Below are 14,319 nucleotides of genomic sequence, written 5' to 3' on the forward strand. Positions count from 1 at the left end.
AGAATGTTGAGACAGCACAAAACACACCTGACAATCATTAGTTGATGGGCAGGGCAGAAGTGTTGGACATGGATAATGTGTTCTGTATGCCTTTGCAATTAGAAAAACTTAAAATATGCTATAGCTATACCTGATAATTCATAGACAGCCAGATTAAGTAAATGGTAAAGCATAGAGCTATAAGATGTCATTGATTCGAAGAAGTGATTAACACAGAAAGAGCAGAGTGAGTAGGGGAGGAGTCCTTGATCATTCACATGTTAAAAAGAAAACAAGAAACAGACTGGGAATACTTTTGCAAGTAAACTGCAAACTTGTAACTGTAAATCTGCAGTGAAATGAAACACTGAGTTGTATCTCCTTTGGAGTGATTTGCAGTTAAATGTACTGGATGTAACATTTGTGAGATGTGCAGAGATTGTGTAACATGAATTGTTTTCCATTCTTTATCTTCCTGGTCATCTGTCCTGTCCCACATCCGTGCATGTCTGTCATTCCACACACACCCCTTCCCCCCCCCCCCGCCCCCCCCTGCCATTTTCTGATACAATCAATACTGCTCAGTATTATTCTGGGAACAGTTTCTGATTAAGAATTATTCTCAAATGGTAAAATTAGTCTGCAGCCACAGAGCAAGTCCAGAGGTACTTTTTTTTTATCTGTTATTTGAACATGTGTTTACAAAGAGAATCGTGTCAAGTGTATCCCAGTTGCATAAAACATGACATTGCTAAATGTTTAGGATACATCTTAAACAGAAGTGTAATAATATGCTATTAAAGCATTTTGAAAACAAACTTCGTGTAAGGAAGTAGTTGACAAAAAGTATGGATAATTATTGGGCTGATCTTGCTCCTTTTCTTTGCAGACAGGATGGAAGCTCTGACTACCTTACCAAAAGTAGTAGATATGAATCTGAAGATAACTCGTATAGAATGCCATCCTGAATGCTTGGTTATAGTGTTCCAGGGTCAATGCAAAGGAGGGTGTGATCCTGACTATTACATACTACAAAATGAAATGCAACGTGTATTCAAAGTAAAAGATAATGTTTGTGTTGGTGGGTCTTGTTTAGTGGAAGACACAGAAGGACAGTGGCATAGAGGAAGACTTCTGGAAAAGAGAGAGAATACCTGTGAAGCTTTTCTTATAGACACTGGGCAAGTGCTGGTGGTTGAGGAAACACATCTGGCTTCTGCTTCTGATGAATTTTTTCAGCTGCCTCCAAAGGTGATTTTGGGTGTTTTTGCAAGCATACTTCCTCTTGGAGAAAAATGGGGTCCAAAAGCCATTAACTATTTTTCATCTCTGGTAGGATTACAGATTACAGGTCATGTGAAAGCTGTTGTACCATACCAACTATATATTCTTGAAGTGCCAAAGATCATTAGTGATGTTCTTGAATTGCAGTTAGGAAAATGTATTGATGGAGATTCGTTTTGTTTTATTGTAGAAACATTAAGAGCACTTCCTCAAGAAATGCTTTGTAAGAGAGTGCCACAGTTGTTGCAACAGAAGTATCCAGTCAAGGAGTTGCTTACTTTCAGTAATTCTGAGAAACCAACAGATTTTTGGCCAGTTCCAGATGATCTCTTTCCACGTCTACCTGTTGGCAGTAAAGAAAATGTAAAAATAACTGTTGCAGTAAGCCCAAATAAATTTTACTGTCAGATACAGAAATGGCAAAAAGAGCTGGAAGAGTTGATGGGCACTATGCATTTGTGCTATGAAGCTGCCAGTACAGACAATGAGTCATTTGATAGTTTAGGGCTGCTCTGTGCTGCCAAAAGGAAAAATGGACAATGGCATAGAGGAGTGATAAAACAGCTTCTCTCTGACAACGTGGAAGTCTGGTTTATGGATTTTGGCAATATTGAAGCTGTGCCATTTAGTTGTGTTCAGAAACTTAAAGTAGAGTTCATGGCACTACCTATGATTTCATTTCCATGTGCACTGTCTTGTTTTGGTAGTCAGGATGAAACAGTGGTAAAAATGCAGCTGAAAGAACTTACACAGGCCTTGATCAGACAAACTTCTGTGTGTGTCCATGTTGATTTATTCAATGACATTAAACGCTTGTATTATATTACGCTACAAAATCAGAATCTTGGAATTAATGCTAAACATCCAGAAAACCTGAATGAGGCAGCTGCATCATGTGTCTCGCTTCCAGAAACAAAAATCACAACTATTGCTGTAAACTACAAACCATATCATGAGAGATACAATTCGTTTAAGAATTGTGCTGGAAATAAACGTTCAAAAAACCACTTACCCAAATGGGATATTTTTTTGTCAAGCCACTGCAAAAGAGTAGAAATGCGAATTAATTCTTCCTATCCTGCTTTTGTGGTATATGTTGTAAATCCATCTGAATTCTGGGTTCAAACATGTGAATATGAGGATGAATTTCAAGCCCTGATGAAAAATATTGCAGACACATATAACCGATGTGGAGCTGATGAGATGGTCCTTAAAAACCCAGAACCTGGACTGCTGTGCTGTGCCCGGTATGGCAAAGACATGCATTATTATCGGGGTGTTGTCATCGAAGTGCTTCATGTAAACATTGCAGTTTATTTTTTGGATTTTGGAAATACAGATACAGTACCCTGTTATGATGTGAAAACATTGCTTCCCGAGTTTTCTGATTTACCAGCTTTAGCTGTGTGTTGTGCACTTGCTTACACGTTTCCTGTTGACAGTGTGTGGGTTAAAAAGGAAACTGATTTCTTCAAAGGCATTGTGTTTAACAAACCGCTGGTGCTTCATGTCATTGGAAAGCGAAACAACAAGTATGTTGTTAATGTGCAGTGTAGGACTGGTTTGCAGCAGGGAAATGTTACTGCATGTATGGTGGAAGCTGGATATGCTGAATCCTGGGAAAAGACACAAGATTCTGCTCTAAATTTGGCAAAAAAAAGTCAAGGCCTGAATCCGCAGAAATTAAAAAAAAAAGTAAATGCACGGAGCATCTGTAATATTCATAAAAATCAGGTCTCCAGAAATGGAGAAACGGTTCAGAAGGGGAAATCACCCAGTGTACCTTCAGTGCTGAGAGAATCTGTTGGGCTGTCCTGTTTTGGAAAAGGTGGAATTCCTAAAAGGTGTAGAGTGGTACCTGAGGAAAAGTTATTTTATAAAGAGTTTGTGTTTAAACCAGGAGCTGTTTTTGAAGTGGTGTGTTCTTGCGTGTTTTCCCCAGCAGATTTTTCATGTCAGTTGCAAAGCAAACTGCCAGAGCTAAATAACTTAATGGAACGAATTCAGAGTTACTATAAAGAGCATACCAGTCCTTACAAAACTGGCCAGGTTGCCTGTATTGTTAAACGTCCCAAAGATGGGAAGTGGTACAGAGCAACTGTTGTGCGGCAGGTATCCTCAAATGAAGTTGATGTAGTTTTTGTAGACTATGGTTATCGGGAAAGAGTTTTACTTAAAGATCTTCGAGCTATTCTTCCAGATTTCCTAACTCTGGAAAGTCTAGCATTTCGATGTGGACTTAAAAATGTACCCTTACAGATTGGCTCACTTAAACAGTCTGAAGAAGTGTGTAGACATTTTGAAGACTTCATTTCTGCTTCTAGGGAATCGCTGACTTGCGTCATTTATGCTCTTGTTCTTATAAGCCCCAACTGTTTACACAATGTAGTTGACTTACAGACTCCATGTACTAGTTTAGAGGAATTCCTCAGAGATCGTGGTCTTGCTCAGTCTGAAGATACTGGTCTGAGAAACCTTGCATCTCTGGGTTCTCTGTACAGTTTTTGCTACTCATCTTTTAATATAAAGATTGGAAGTGAGGAGGAGGTTTATATAACTCACATACATAATCCTTCAAAATTCTATTGTCAACTTAATCGAAACACTGAAACTATAGAGGCATTGATGAAGAAGATTAGTGTCATAAGTAAAATGTCAAATAATGCAAAACGTACCAGCAATATGCGATTGTGTATAGCCAGATATTTTGAAGATGATCTCTTTTATAGAGCTTTGGTTTTTCCTGTGGAATCGACATCATATCTATGTGCTGACTTTGTGGATTTTGGAAATAAGAATATGGTGGAGAGAGACCAGTTGATGCCTATTCCAGACTCTGCCACTGACCTAATATTCACACCCATGCAAGCTATTAAATGCTGCCTGTCGGATCTTAGGGAGACAGAAATTCCAGCAAGAGTTACTAGATGGTTTGAGGAAGCATTCCTTGGTAAACTGCTGAAGGCTGTGATTGTATCCAGAGAATCAGATGGACAGGTTGTTGTGGAGTTGTATGATGGACAGCTCAAAGTAAGCCAGAAAATTAAAGAAAAAATATTGGAAGAATTGGCACTAAAAAATTACACGGAACAATTTGTTGGAAGTAATGGAGTGATATGTCACGTGGAAGATGACAAAGAAATTAATAAAGTAACTGTTAAAAATCCTGAAAGAGTTAAACTGAAAACTGAAGAGAAGTGCCAAGTATATGATGAGTATTTTCAGGCAGATACAGAAAACAGTTTCGGAGATGAAGAGCAAAGTGCCTGTAGTGCACGAAAGTTGTGTAGTGGGTCTTCAAAACCACTAACTTTACAGGACAGTGAAGAACCAGGTGTTAGAAATACTATTGGTGCTGTACTGGAGCACAGAGAGGAACCTCTGGTTGGAGAGCCTGTTTCTCACTCCCTCTCTCATCCTGCTTTAAATTCAAAGGAAATAACTGTAAATGCTGTCTCTGAACCTCATACTGAAAGACTAAATTATATAGGTCATCAGGAAAGGAATAACAAAAATATGCCTAAATTAATCAGTCTTCCTCCACGTGATATTCGGGTGAATTGTGAAGTAGCAGGGTATATTTCTCATATGAATAGTCCATCAAGTTTCTATGTTCAGCTTGCAGAGGATGAAAACTTAATAATACAACTAGCAGAAGAATTAAATGAAAGCACGGTGAATGTGGGTCACAAAAATTGCTTAGATGAGCTCATGGTAGGTGATCTCGTTGTTGCAGAGCATGATGCTGATTGTTTTTACTACAGAGCAGTTATTAAAACTCTGAAATGGGGAAACTCCTTTGAGGTTGAGTTCATTGACTATGGTAATGCAGCAGTCGTAAGTCCTTCAAAAATCTGCAGGATTCAGGAAAAGTTCTTAACTTTGCCGAGGCTCAGTATTCATTGTTTTCTTAGCAGATTAAAAAGTGTTCCTGATGAAAGCTGGACTGAAAAAAATACTTCTTATTTTGTAAGGAAAATAATTGACAAGCCAGTCATTTGCAAGTTCTTACAGCAACATGGAGAGCAATGGGAAGTAGATGTAATTTGTGATGGAAAGTCTGTGTCTAATGAACTTCTGCAGAAGAAGGGCAGGACAAGGTGGCAAAACACACCAATGCATAATCAGGAAAACAGGCCAAAACAAATCCTGGTTATGAATGGTAATCCTCAAGATAGAGAGTCTAGGAGTAGTTTAGGTGATCGAAGTAAAACTAAGACTGTTGGAATGAAAATTACTTCCAAAATGCCCTTAAATGTCCTACCTCAGGATCTAAATTCTGGGCAGGTAGAAGGAGCAGAAGTAACTGATATTTCAGACAGTGGAGAATTTTATGTACAGTTACTTAGAAATTTGCAGGTATTACATGAGTTAAATACAATGCTTGTCCAAGAAGCACGAAGAAGTGATTTGCTTAGAGTGGATGACATTGAAGAAGGATTGGAATGCATGACGAAATCTGAAAGGAACTTGAAGTGGTATCGATCAAAAGTGATAAAGAAATTTGTCAGGGAGAAGTTAATGCTAGTTTTTCTCATGGATTATGGCAAGTGTGAGATGGTGTCCTTAAATAAAGCAAAGATGCTCAGTAACAAGATTAAAAGTATTCCTAAGCAAGCTGTGTTTTGTAAATGGATTTGGTTTAAAAACCTGAAGAAAATTCAGTTTGTCCATGTAGTAAATGCACTCCTGGATCGTGAAATAAGGATCTTGTTTATGAGATACTTAGAATCCTCTCATGTCTGGGAAGTAGATATTTTAATAGGGGAAGTTCTGCTTCAGGAGTATTTGAACCAGCTCTTAAGTCAATGTTGGACTATTATTGGACCAGAAGAATCCAGTAATGCAGACTGTAAGGAGTTTGATACATCATTCAAGATAAATTCAGTCACATGGATGCAGCTGCGGAGTGGCGGAAGGTATCATGGGTTTGCAACTGCAGTTGCTGATCCTTCGAACTTCTGCATCCAGTTTGAAGTCTTATTTGGTTGCATGCAAAACTTGTCTTTGCTGCTCTCTGACCTTCCTGACAACTTGCCAGTTTTGCCAAAAGAACTTGTGGCTCCTGGTACTAACTGCTTGATCAAGTTTGGACTGGAAGCACAGTGGAACAGAGCAGAAATTACTGAGGTAACAAGTCAGTCTGTTGTTCTTACACTTATTGATTATGGCTTTCTGAAGAGCATCCCTTATTCTGATATCCATAAACTGAAAGTTATTCCAGAAAGTCTGTGTTTCTTGCCACGCTTGGCACACTCTTGCTCTTTACATGATACAGTTCCTGCCAAGGGAGAATACTGGAGTGATGAAGCTAAACTTCTGTTTAAGAAGCTTCTTGGTAAACCAGGTCTGATATTTCATTTTAAACACTATGGCTCTGAAATGAAATTAGAGGTGGATGTTCTGTATGAGGAGAACAACCTAGCTCATGCCTTAGTTGCTGCTGGCTATGCAAGCTACCCTAGAAGTAGGTGCTGCCACGTTCCAGTTGACAAATGAGAAAAAACAGATCTGCAGCCTATGTCCAAATTCTAACTGTGCTTCCCTTTCTGAACCAGATTATAATTATGACAAAACCTTGTATTTTGCTGACAGAAATGAAGAAGTGAGGCAAAAAAAGTATCCAAAGCATAGGTCTATCTGTGCTGAAGTTTCAAATAAGGAAGTCTGGTAAAGTACATGCTGGAATATCATTAGCAAAGGATCTGAGTTCATATAACACTGAGAGAAAAGAAAAGCTTCAAAAGATGGACAGTACTGTGAAGAGATTGGGGTTTTTTCAGCATTGTGATAAGTAAAATTGACTTAATACAGAGTATATCTGCTCCAAGAAGCACCGATTGAGACTTGTAATTCTGATGTTTCACAGTCTAGGTTTAAGTGTTGGTGTCTCCTACTCGTTCTGGATGCTCGGAAAACAAAGATGCTTTGTTTATAATGCTGAAGTTTCTGTATGGATATCTTTTCTCCTGTATCAATATCTCATTCTCCTATCAATAAGCCAACAACATGGATTCCTGTTTGTGGGAGAGGCACTGCATAAATTGTTTTCAGTTAGCTTGTCATGTAAAGATGTCATTGTCCTGTCTCAGGGTTCTCTTGGTATCCAAGTTGCATCACAGTGGGGGTTCTTCTCTCTGCTGAGTGTGCATGTTCTGCTGATCTCTCTTCATCCTCCCCACCCATCTGTCAAAATGAACAGAGGAAGTTTTCACCATGTACTTTGTGTCTTGGAGGGAAACATTCAGAACCTTTTCTTTCTTTCTTTGTAGGAGGAGGAAATTTCAGAACTGAAAAGTGATGGTATGCTGTATATGTCTCAGAACTTTTTTTTATTTTCAGTAACCAGTCTGAAATTAGAATTGGTCAGTTTATCTGATTTGCCCCCCCCCCCCCGCCTCAGTTGTTTGGACCAAGATAAAGCCTGAAGAGGGCTGAAGTGTGAGGTGTTTTCTTTATATGCCCTGTGAGTGTTCGAATTTAAATGAAGGAATGAATACAACCCTAACTATAGACAGTACCTCTAATGCATGTCTATATGCAAATAAGATCCAAGACACGCCCCCCCATGATATTTAATTCTTGTGAAAACCTGAAAGTTTTCTCTGAAAACAGAATTTAATTTTTTTTTGACACACACATGTCCAGGAAATTCGAAGAAATAAGACAATGTCAGCTGATCTAACAAAGTTAACTCTGCTGGTGAATTATTCAGAAAGCATGCAAATATTTTCAGCATACAAAGGAAAGATGCTTATTAGTAACAAATCAGAAAATGCATAAGATAAAATTTCTTAAGTAAATATTAGCTACAGTATCAGAAGTGTAACATTAAAGTATTGATTAAATAGAGGGGTTTTTTGTTAACCGTTTGTGATTGTTGACTATTTTCTTTATATTGCATGATTTTATTATGTTATTGCAGAATTTGGAAGCTTACTTGGCATGTTCTTTGTCAATAGTTTGACATACTTATGATAAAATGCGAAGGTTGTATTGTGCATCGTTACTCATGTTGAAATTGTTAATTTTCGTGTAGGGGCACTGACACTTGAGGGTTAACTAACTCTGATTCTAACATCTGGCTATCATTCAGTGCAGGTGCTTGGGTGTCTCTTCTTTTTAAAGATCATTTGCGTACCCTAAATCCCGGTCCTGTTAGTGTAGTATTAATACACAACTTCCATATTTTAAGTTAGATTTTTTTTTGTTAATGTAAAGTATGTTGTGCTTTGTGTGTAGTTGTAGAACACTGCTTACCTGTTGTTACAAAATGGAGCCTAGAAATGATGGACGATTAAGAAAAAATAAGCTGTGTGCTATTTTTATGTTCCACAAATTGCGAATGTTAGATGTATTTGCAAGAATATGTGTTTTATTCTCAACTCATGAGTCTAGCTTGTGGTAATAATTATTATTTTCTCTGAAGATCTGATACCCAAAGTACTAAAGCTAGAAACTAGATAATTGAAAGTATTTTCAGGATTATGCTGCACCTGTAAATACAGAGAATGTCTTTTGTTGCCACTGATACGGATTTTCAGAGGTGCGTTACAGGGTTATGTTATGACTGTAGACTAAGTTGCTGGGATGTCTGGCTATGGATTTTTTTATTTCTTGGTTGTGTACTTCCTCTGCCCCCAACCTCTGTTGTAACGGCATTTTTTTGTAAGTAGGAGAGGCTATACATGTAACCTAGTTGAAAGAAATTTTCATTTATTTAGGGTTTGGAAGTTGAGATGTATTTTCCTATTTGTTGTTGGGCAAGCATAATTCAGAGCAAAAACACTGGTTTGATTTGGTAAAGTTTAATTGAAAACTTCTGTTTATCATTTGGTTGTATTTCCTACATGTATTCTGTATTTGTTTGTACTGTGTGATTGATTACTTTGATTTTTTTTTTAAATTTTATTTTATTTTTAATCCATGAAAGTGATAGAGAACCAGTTGCATTTGTTTGCAATTAAAAATGTTCTGGTATATGCTGATGTATTCAGTGTTCTGCCTTTTTGTTATGGATAATAAAATGCTTAACTTGTGTGTAACTTGCCTTGCCTAAGTCATTGAAGCTTTCTGTGACCCTTATGATTGGTGAATGCATTGGAAAAACTCTGAAGCTAATCAGCGTGTGCTCTGTGGGATGGTGCCAGAGAGCAATCCTTGCCCTCTAAGGCAGGCAGCTGTGTAGTGGGTTGTATCTATCCTGCACTGAATCAAATACGAGATGGGTGGTTCAGGAGTCTTGGAATGGCTAGTTATTGGATGTTTGTATGGCCAGGAAGCATAGATGCATTGGCTTTCAGGCAGAAGTTTAGGTTTCAGTGCTGACCTAGCGTGTGAAGATTTTTCAAGTTTTCAGTAAAAAGACAGGAAATGAAGTACGAGTGTAGAACATGAAGAAGAGCTCTTAGAAACTAACAAATGGTCATCTATTGTATAAAAGCAAACTTAAGGATGCAAGGAAGCCTCTGACATTGCTTTTAATTACCCTTAATGTCCGCAGAGGATTGTGTGTATAAACTTGGGTATGCTTTGTTAGCTGCAGACCGAAGTCTGGAGGTAACCTTCATTACTGTCTACAGGCAACTGTACTTCTACAGTGGGGACTGGTGCTTGAACAAGGTATAGTAAACTTACTCCTTTTTTTGTTTGTTTTACTGAACCTGCTGTTTTGCCACACCTGTGCCGCTGTGTCTTTGCCCACCCTCCTCCCAAATAAACAACCCATCCCAAATGACTTTTTTTTTTCGTTGGTTCTACATCCCTACTTAGATTTAGTATTTCCAACGGTGTTACCTGAGCAGTCTGGGCCCTATGTGGTATTACTGTACGGTCACCTACATGTCAGCAGCATTGTACCCTGAGACTGCCTTCTGATTATTTGGTACATGATGCTTACACTTCATCTACTTCTTATGCTTCCTAGAGAAAATTATCTGACTTGGTCTCTATTCTTCTACCTAACTCTAAGTACAAGCAGTTTTGTATGTGCAGTTTCCGGTACCAGAGTGTCATGGAACAAACCCACTAACTACCAGAGATGAAACCACAACTAACTACAACTTACTGCAAGAAACAAGTGTCCATACAGTTCACATACAAGTGCAGATACCACCAGAGTTGACACACACTTAGCTACAGGACAATGTCAGACCAAATGTGGGCAGTACTACTACAGGAGTCACCTAAAAGCTTTTAGGGTTTAAAGGGCAAAGACGGGAGCCATAGAGCATGTTCACTCATCTGAGGAGTAGCTGTGGTAGGCATCTCCTGCCATGAGCAAGGGCCTCGTGTTGCAGACCTGCTGCACCAAGGAGGGCTCCAAGTGACCTCCAGCAGGACTCCATTTATACCCAAGTCAGATCAGGGCTTGTGGTCAGCTCCCCTTGGTTGAGGGGATCTCCTAGGCAGGATTATGGGCCGAGGTGGGCTTTGGTGGGCCGAGGTGGGCTTTGGTGGGCCGAGGTGGGCTTTGGTGGGCCGAGGTGGGCTTTGGTGGGCCGAGGTGGGCTTTGGTGGGCCGAGGTGGGCTTTGGTGGGCCGAGGTGGGCTTTGGTGGGCCGAGGTGGGCTTTGGTGGGCCGAGGTGGGCTTTGGTGGGCCGAGGTGGGCTTTGGTGGGCCGAGGTGGGCTTTGGTGGGCCGAGGTGGGCTTTGGTGGGCCGAGGTGGGCTTTGGTGGGCCGAGGTGGGCTTTGGTGGGCCGAGGTGGGCTTTGGTGGGCCGAGGTGGGCTTTGGTGGGCCGAGGTGGGCTTTGGTGGGCCGAGGTGGGCTTTGGTGGGCCGAGGTGGGCTTTGGTGGGCCGAGGTGGGCTTTGGTGGGCCGAGGTGGGCTTTGGTGGGCCGAGGTGGGCTTTGGTGGGCCGAGGTGGGCTTTGGTGGGCCGAGGTGGGCTTTGGTGGGCCGAGGTGGGCTTTGGTGGGCCGAGGTGGGCTTTGGTGGGCCGAGGTGGGCTTTGGTGGGCCGAGGTGGGCTTTGGTGGGCCGAGGTGGGCTTTGGTGGGCCGAGGTGGGCTTTGGTGGGCCGAGGTATCTGGGGTGTGTGACCTGTAGCATGTGTGTCTCCTGCCAAACCAGACACCTTGTCCCCTGTGCTGCACTGTTGGATCTGCTGGGGGAGGTGTGCGCTGCCACACTCAGCAGCAGAATAATCTGTTTTGTGCTCATATGGTGTCTTCACCCCCGAATAGTTTTCACCGTGCTGCTCCCAGTTCCCATCAAAGGTCTTAGCTAATTAAGAGGCTTAGTGCTCTGGCAGGAGCTTTTGCTCATACCTGATGATCCAGGCGATATTCTTAGTCCCGATGGTGGAGAGAAGAGGCTGGGGGGAAGCATATTGGTTCTATGGATTAATACCTGGTTATACAGCTGATGTTATTGACAGGAATTTTATTTTTATGACAGCAGGACACTGAGTATTGAGGACTGTTGGGTAGAGACAGGATCCACCTGACAAAGGGAGGAAAGAGCAGCTGATGTGGTAAGGAAAGCTTTAAACCAGGAACAATGAGGGCAGGGAATGTGACTCGGTCAAGTGAAGAAATGGTGGATGCGGTGGAAAGAAAAGTTGTGCAGTGTGATGGCAACAAGAGAGACCTCAGGAATACTAAAACAGTAGCAGGGAGGCTATGTCAAATATGTGTGTATATAAATCCGTGCAGCCTAGTGTATAAGCAGGAGGAACTAGAGCTGGATTTCAAGATTTGCAAGGGGTGTCAAAGCCTATAAGAAGAGAACTCAAGCCATACAGGCCCATAGGACCTGTCATGATAAATCCAGAGGTGTTGAGAGAGTTGGCTGATGTTCTTTCATAGAGATTAGGGGGGTTTCCATATGTTTGGAAGAAAACAAATGTTGCACCCGTCTTCAAAAGATTTCTGAAGGTCAGTCAGGGAAGCTACAGGTTGGTTAATCCCCCTTTGGTACCTGGGGAAAAACATGGAGCAAGTCTGCTTGGAACATGATTCTGGGCACATGAAGGAGAACTAAGTGATTGATGATAGTTGGCACAGATTTACCATGGGTAAATTAGGCTTGACCAATTTGAGAAGAGGACAGTGAACATCATGTACCTTGACTTCTGCAAGGCTTTCAGGATTCTACTACTATATTATTGTATGTTGGGGTACGATGTCGCTCTCTGGGTGGGTCAAGAACCAGATGGGTAAAAAGCTGTTTGGATAGTTGGGTTCAGAGCATAGTGGTTAATGGGATGTGCTCTACCTGGAGACTGTTAACAAGTGCAGTACTGCAGGGGTCTATCCTGGGTCCTGTCCTGTAGAACATCTTTGTGTGATGACCTGGAGGAGTCACTTCATCAGTGACCTGGGTGAGTATGTGCTCATCGAGTTTGCAAATTGTACCGAGTTGAGAGGACCAGCTGATACATCTTGAGGGCCACAGGCTGCAATCCAGAGGGAGAGGCTGGAGGAATGGGGCAGCAGAAACACACCAAAATGTAACAGAGACAAATGGCCATAACTTGAAGTGAAATGTTTAGGCTGGAATCCAAAACCTTTTCAGAATGAGGACAGCCAAGTATTGCAGAAGGTTGCCTAGAGAGGCTGTGCAGTCTCCATCATTGGTAATTTTCAACACCCGACTGGATAAAGTTCTGACAAACCTGATCTGACTGCAGAGCTGACCCTGCTCTGAGCAGGAGATTGACTAAGTGAAATCTAAAGGTCCCTTTTCACTTGAATTATGCTGTTACTGCTGCAGCTACTGTTCATACCTCAGTAGCTTCCAAAGCCTTGCTTCTGGAATGAACCACATGAAAGTCCCTAAATCTTATTTTAACACATGGTTAGCCAGTTTCAGTCAAGCCATCTCCACCACCATTTTTAAGTGTGAATAGCAAATGAATGAGGGCTACATTGATATTCTGTCTGGCTTTCTCCAGCCACGGTTGGAAACTTCCACTGAGGAAAGCCGCCTTTTCAAAACAGGTTGTGTTTATAGAAAGAGATTGTTAGGACAGAGGTGTGCCAATAAGTTGAGATATGCAGAAAGCCTGTCAGCTTGCCAGATGGTTTATGTCGCTTCAGATACTTGAGAGGTGGCTTTGGGAATATAAGCTTAAACTACCTCCTTTTGTCTCATCTCTTTCACCGCTGCCTCTCACTCTCCAAGGTGTTAAAAGCATCTCCATGCATTCCTTTGCTGTAGACCCATCAGTGTACTTGGCTCTTTCACCAACTATCTGTAACAGTGTACAGAGTGCTGATACAGTAGCTAATTGCATACATCTGAAGGGATAATTTTTGTTGAAAATATGTATGCTTACCTATTCATTGTCCCAGACTTTGTCTTTTTATAAGAAATATTTCTGTCAGAGAGCAAATAGCCCTGTTACATAAGGTAATTAGTGAATTAAGACACCTGCTTAATGGCTTTTACAGAAATGCTTACTGATAAGTTTGGTGTGGGTCAGTGATCGGAACTGTTTTGCCATCCAATGTGATCCATCAGTTTTATCTGATCTCGTGCTACATGCCGTGGGTACTGAAGGCATGTGTCATCTATGTTTTATAATTTATACATTGATTTAAAATATGAGGTTCAGTGGAGACATTGCATAGTGTATATGCTGCAGAAATACATGGAGGTACAAGAAGAGGAGAGGGAAGACTTTTTCCTCAGAAAATCAAGAAATTGTTTGTAAGTGGGGGGCAATGCAATCTGCCAGGGTGAAAGTATCATGATACACTTTGAATAGTCTTAGGGGAGCAGGGATTCCCAAAAGATAACAGCTCTGCTGTTGTAAAAAGCTTTACTGGCTGATGTGAGAGTGGGAACAGCAAAGGCTGGGTGAGCTGCTCCAGTTACAGCTGGGCACGTCTTTTAGCATTCAGCATGTGTGGGTCAGCAAGAAATGCTTGACATGAAAGGAGTTTGTGATATTAGCTTAACTCCTCTTTGGATTCACCTAGAGAGGTGTTTGTATGGTGGCAGTGCCTCTTGAAGACATCCTGGTATGAGCCCCTGTCAGTTTGGAGGAGGCCGCTTGTTTCTGATGAGCCGTGTGAGCTGCGCAGGCTCTGTGTGTGCAGGTGTGGCT

The 14,319-nt window shown here is 41.2% G+C and overlaps 1 protein-coding gene across 1 annotated transcript; it reads left to right on the forward strand.

Annotated features, from left to right (window-relative positions):
• The first annotated feature begins 873 nt into the window (after nucleotides 1-873).
• TDRD15 (tudor domain containing 15) lies at nucleotides 874-6,762 on the forward strand. The gene has a single exon (XM_086460480.1). The coding sequence runs from the start codon at nucleotides 874-876 to the stop codon at nucleotides 6,760-6,762; it is 5,889 nt and encodes a 1,962-aa protein (XP_086316606.1).
• Nucleotides 6,763-14,319: the final 7,557 nt, after the last annotated feature.

This window comes from Leptosomus discolor, chromosome 2 (assembly GCF_034619465.1).
Source record: "Leptosomus discolor isolate bLepDis1 chromosome 2, bLepDis1.hap2, whole genome shotgun sequence".
Classification (NCBI taxonomy): Eukaryota; Metazoa; Chordata; class Aves; order Leptosomiformes; family Leptosomidae; genus Leptosomus; species Leptosomus discolor.

Bases quoted from the DNA above. Each gene is read 5' to 3' on its own strand.
- TDRD15 (XM_086460480.1), top strand. From the start codon at position 874: ATGGAAGCTCTGACTACCTTACCAAAAGTAGTAGATATGAATCTGAAG.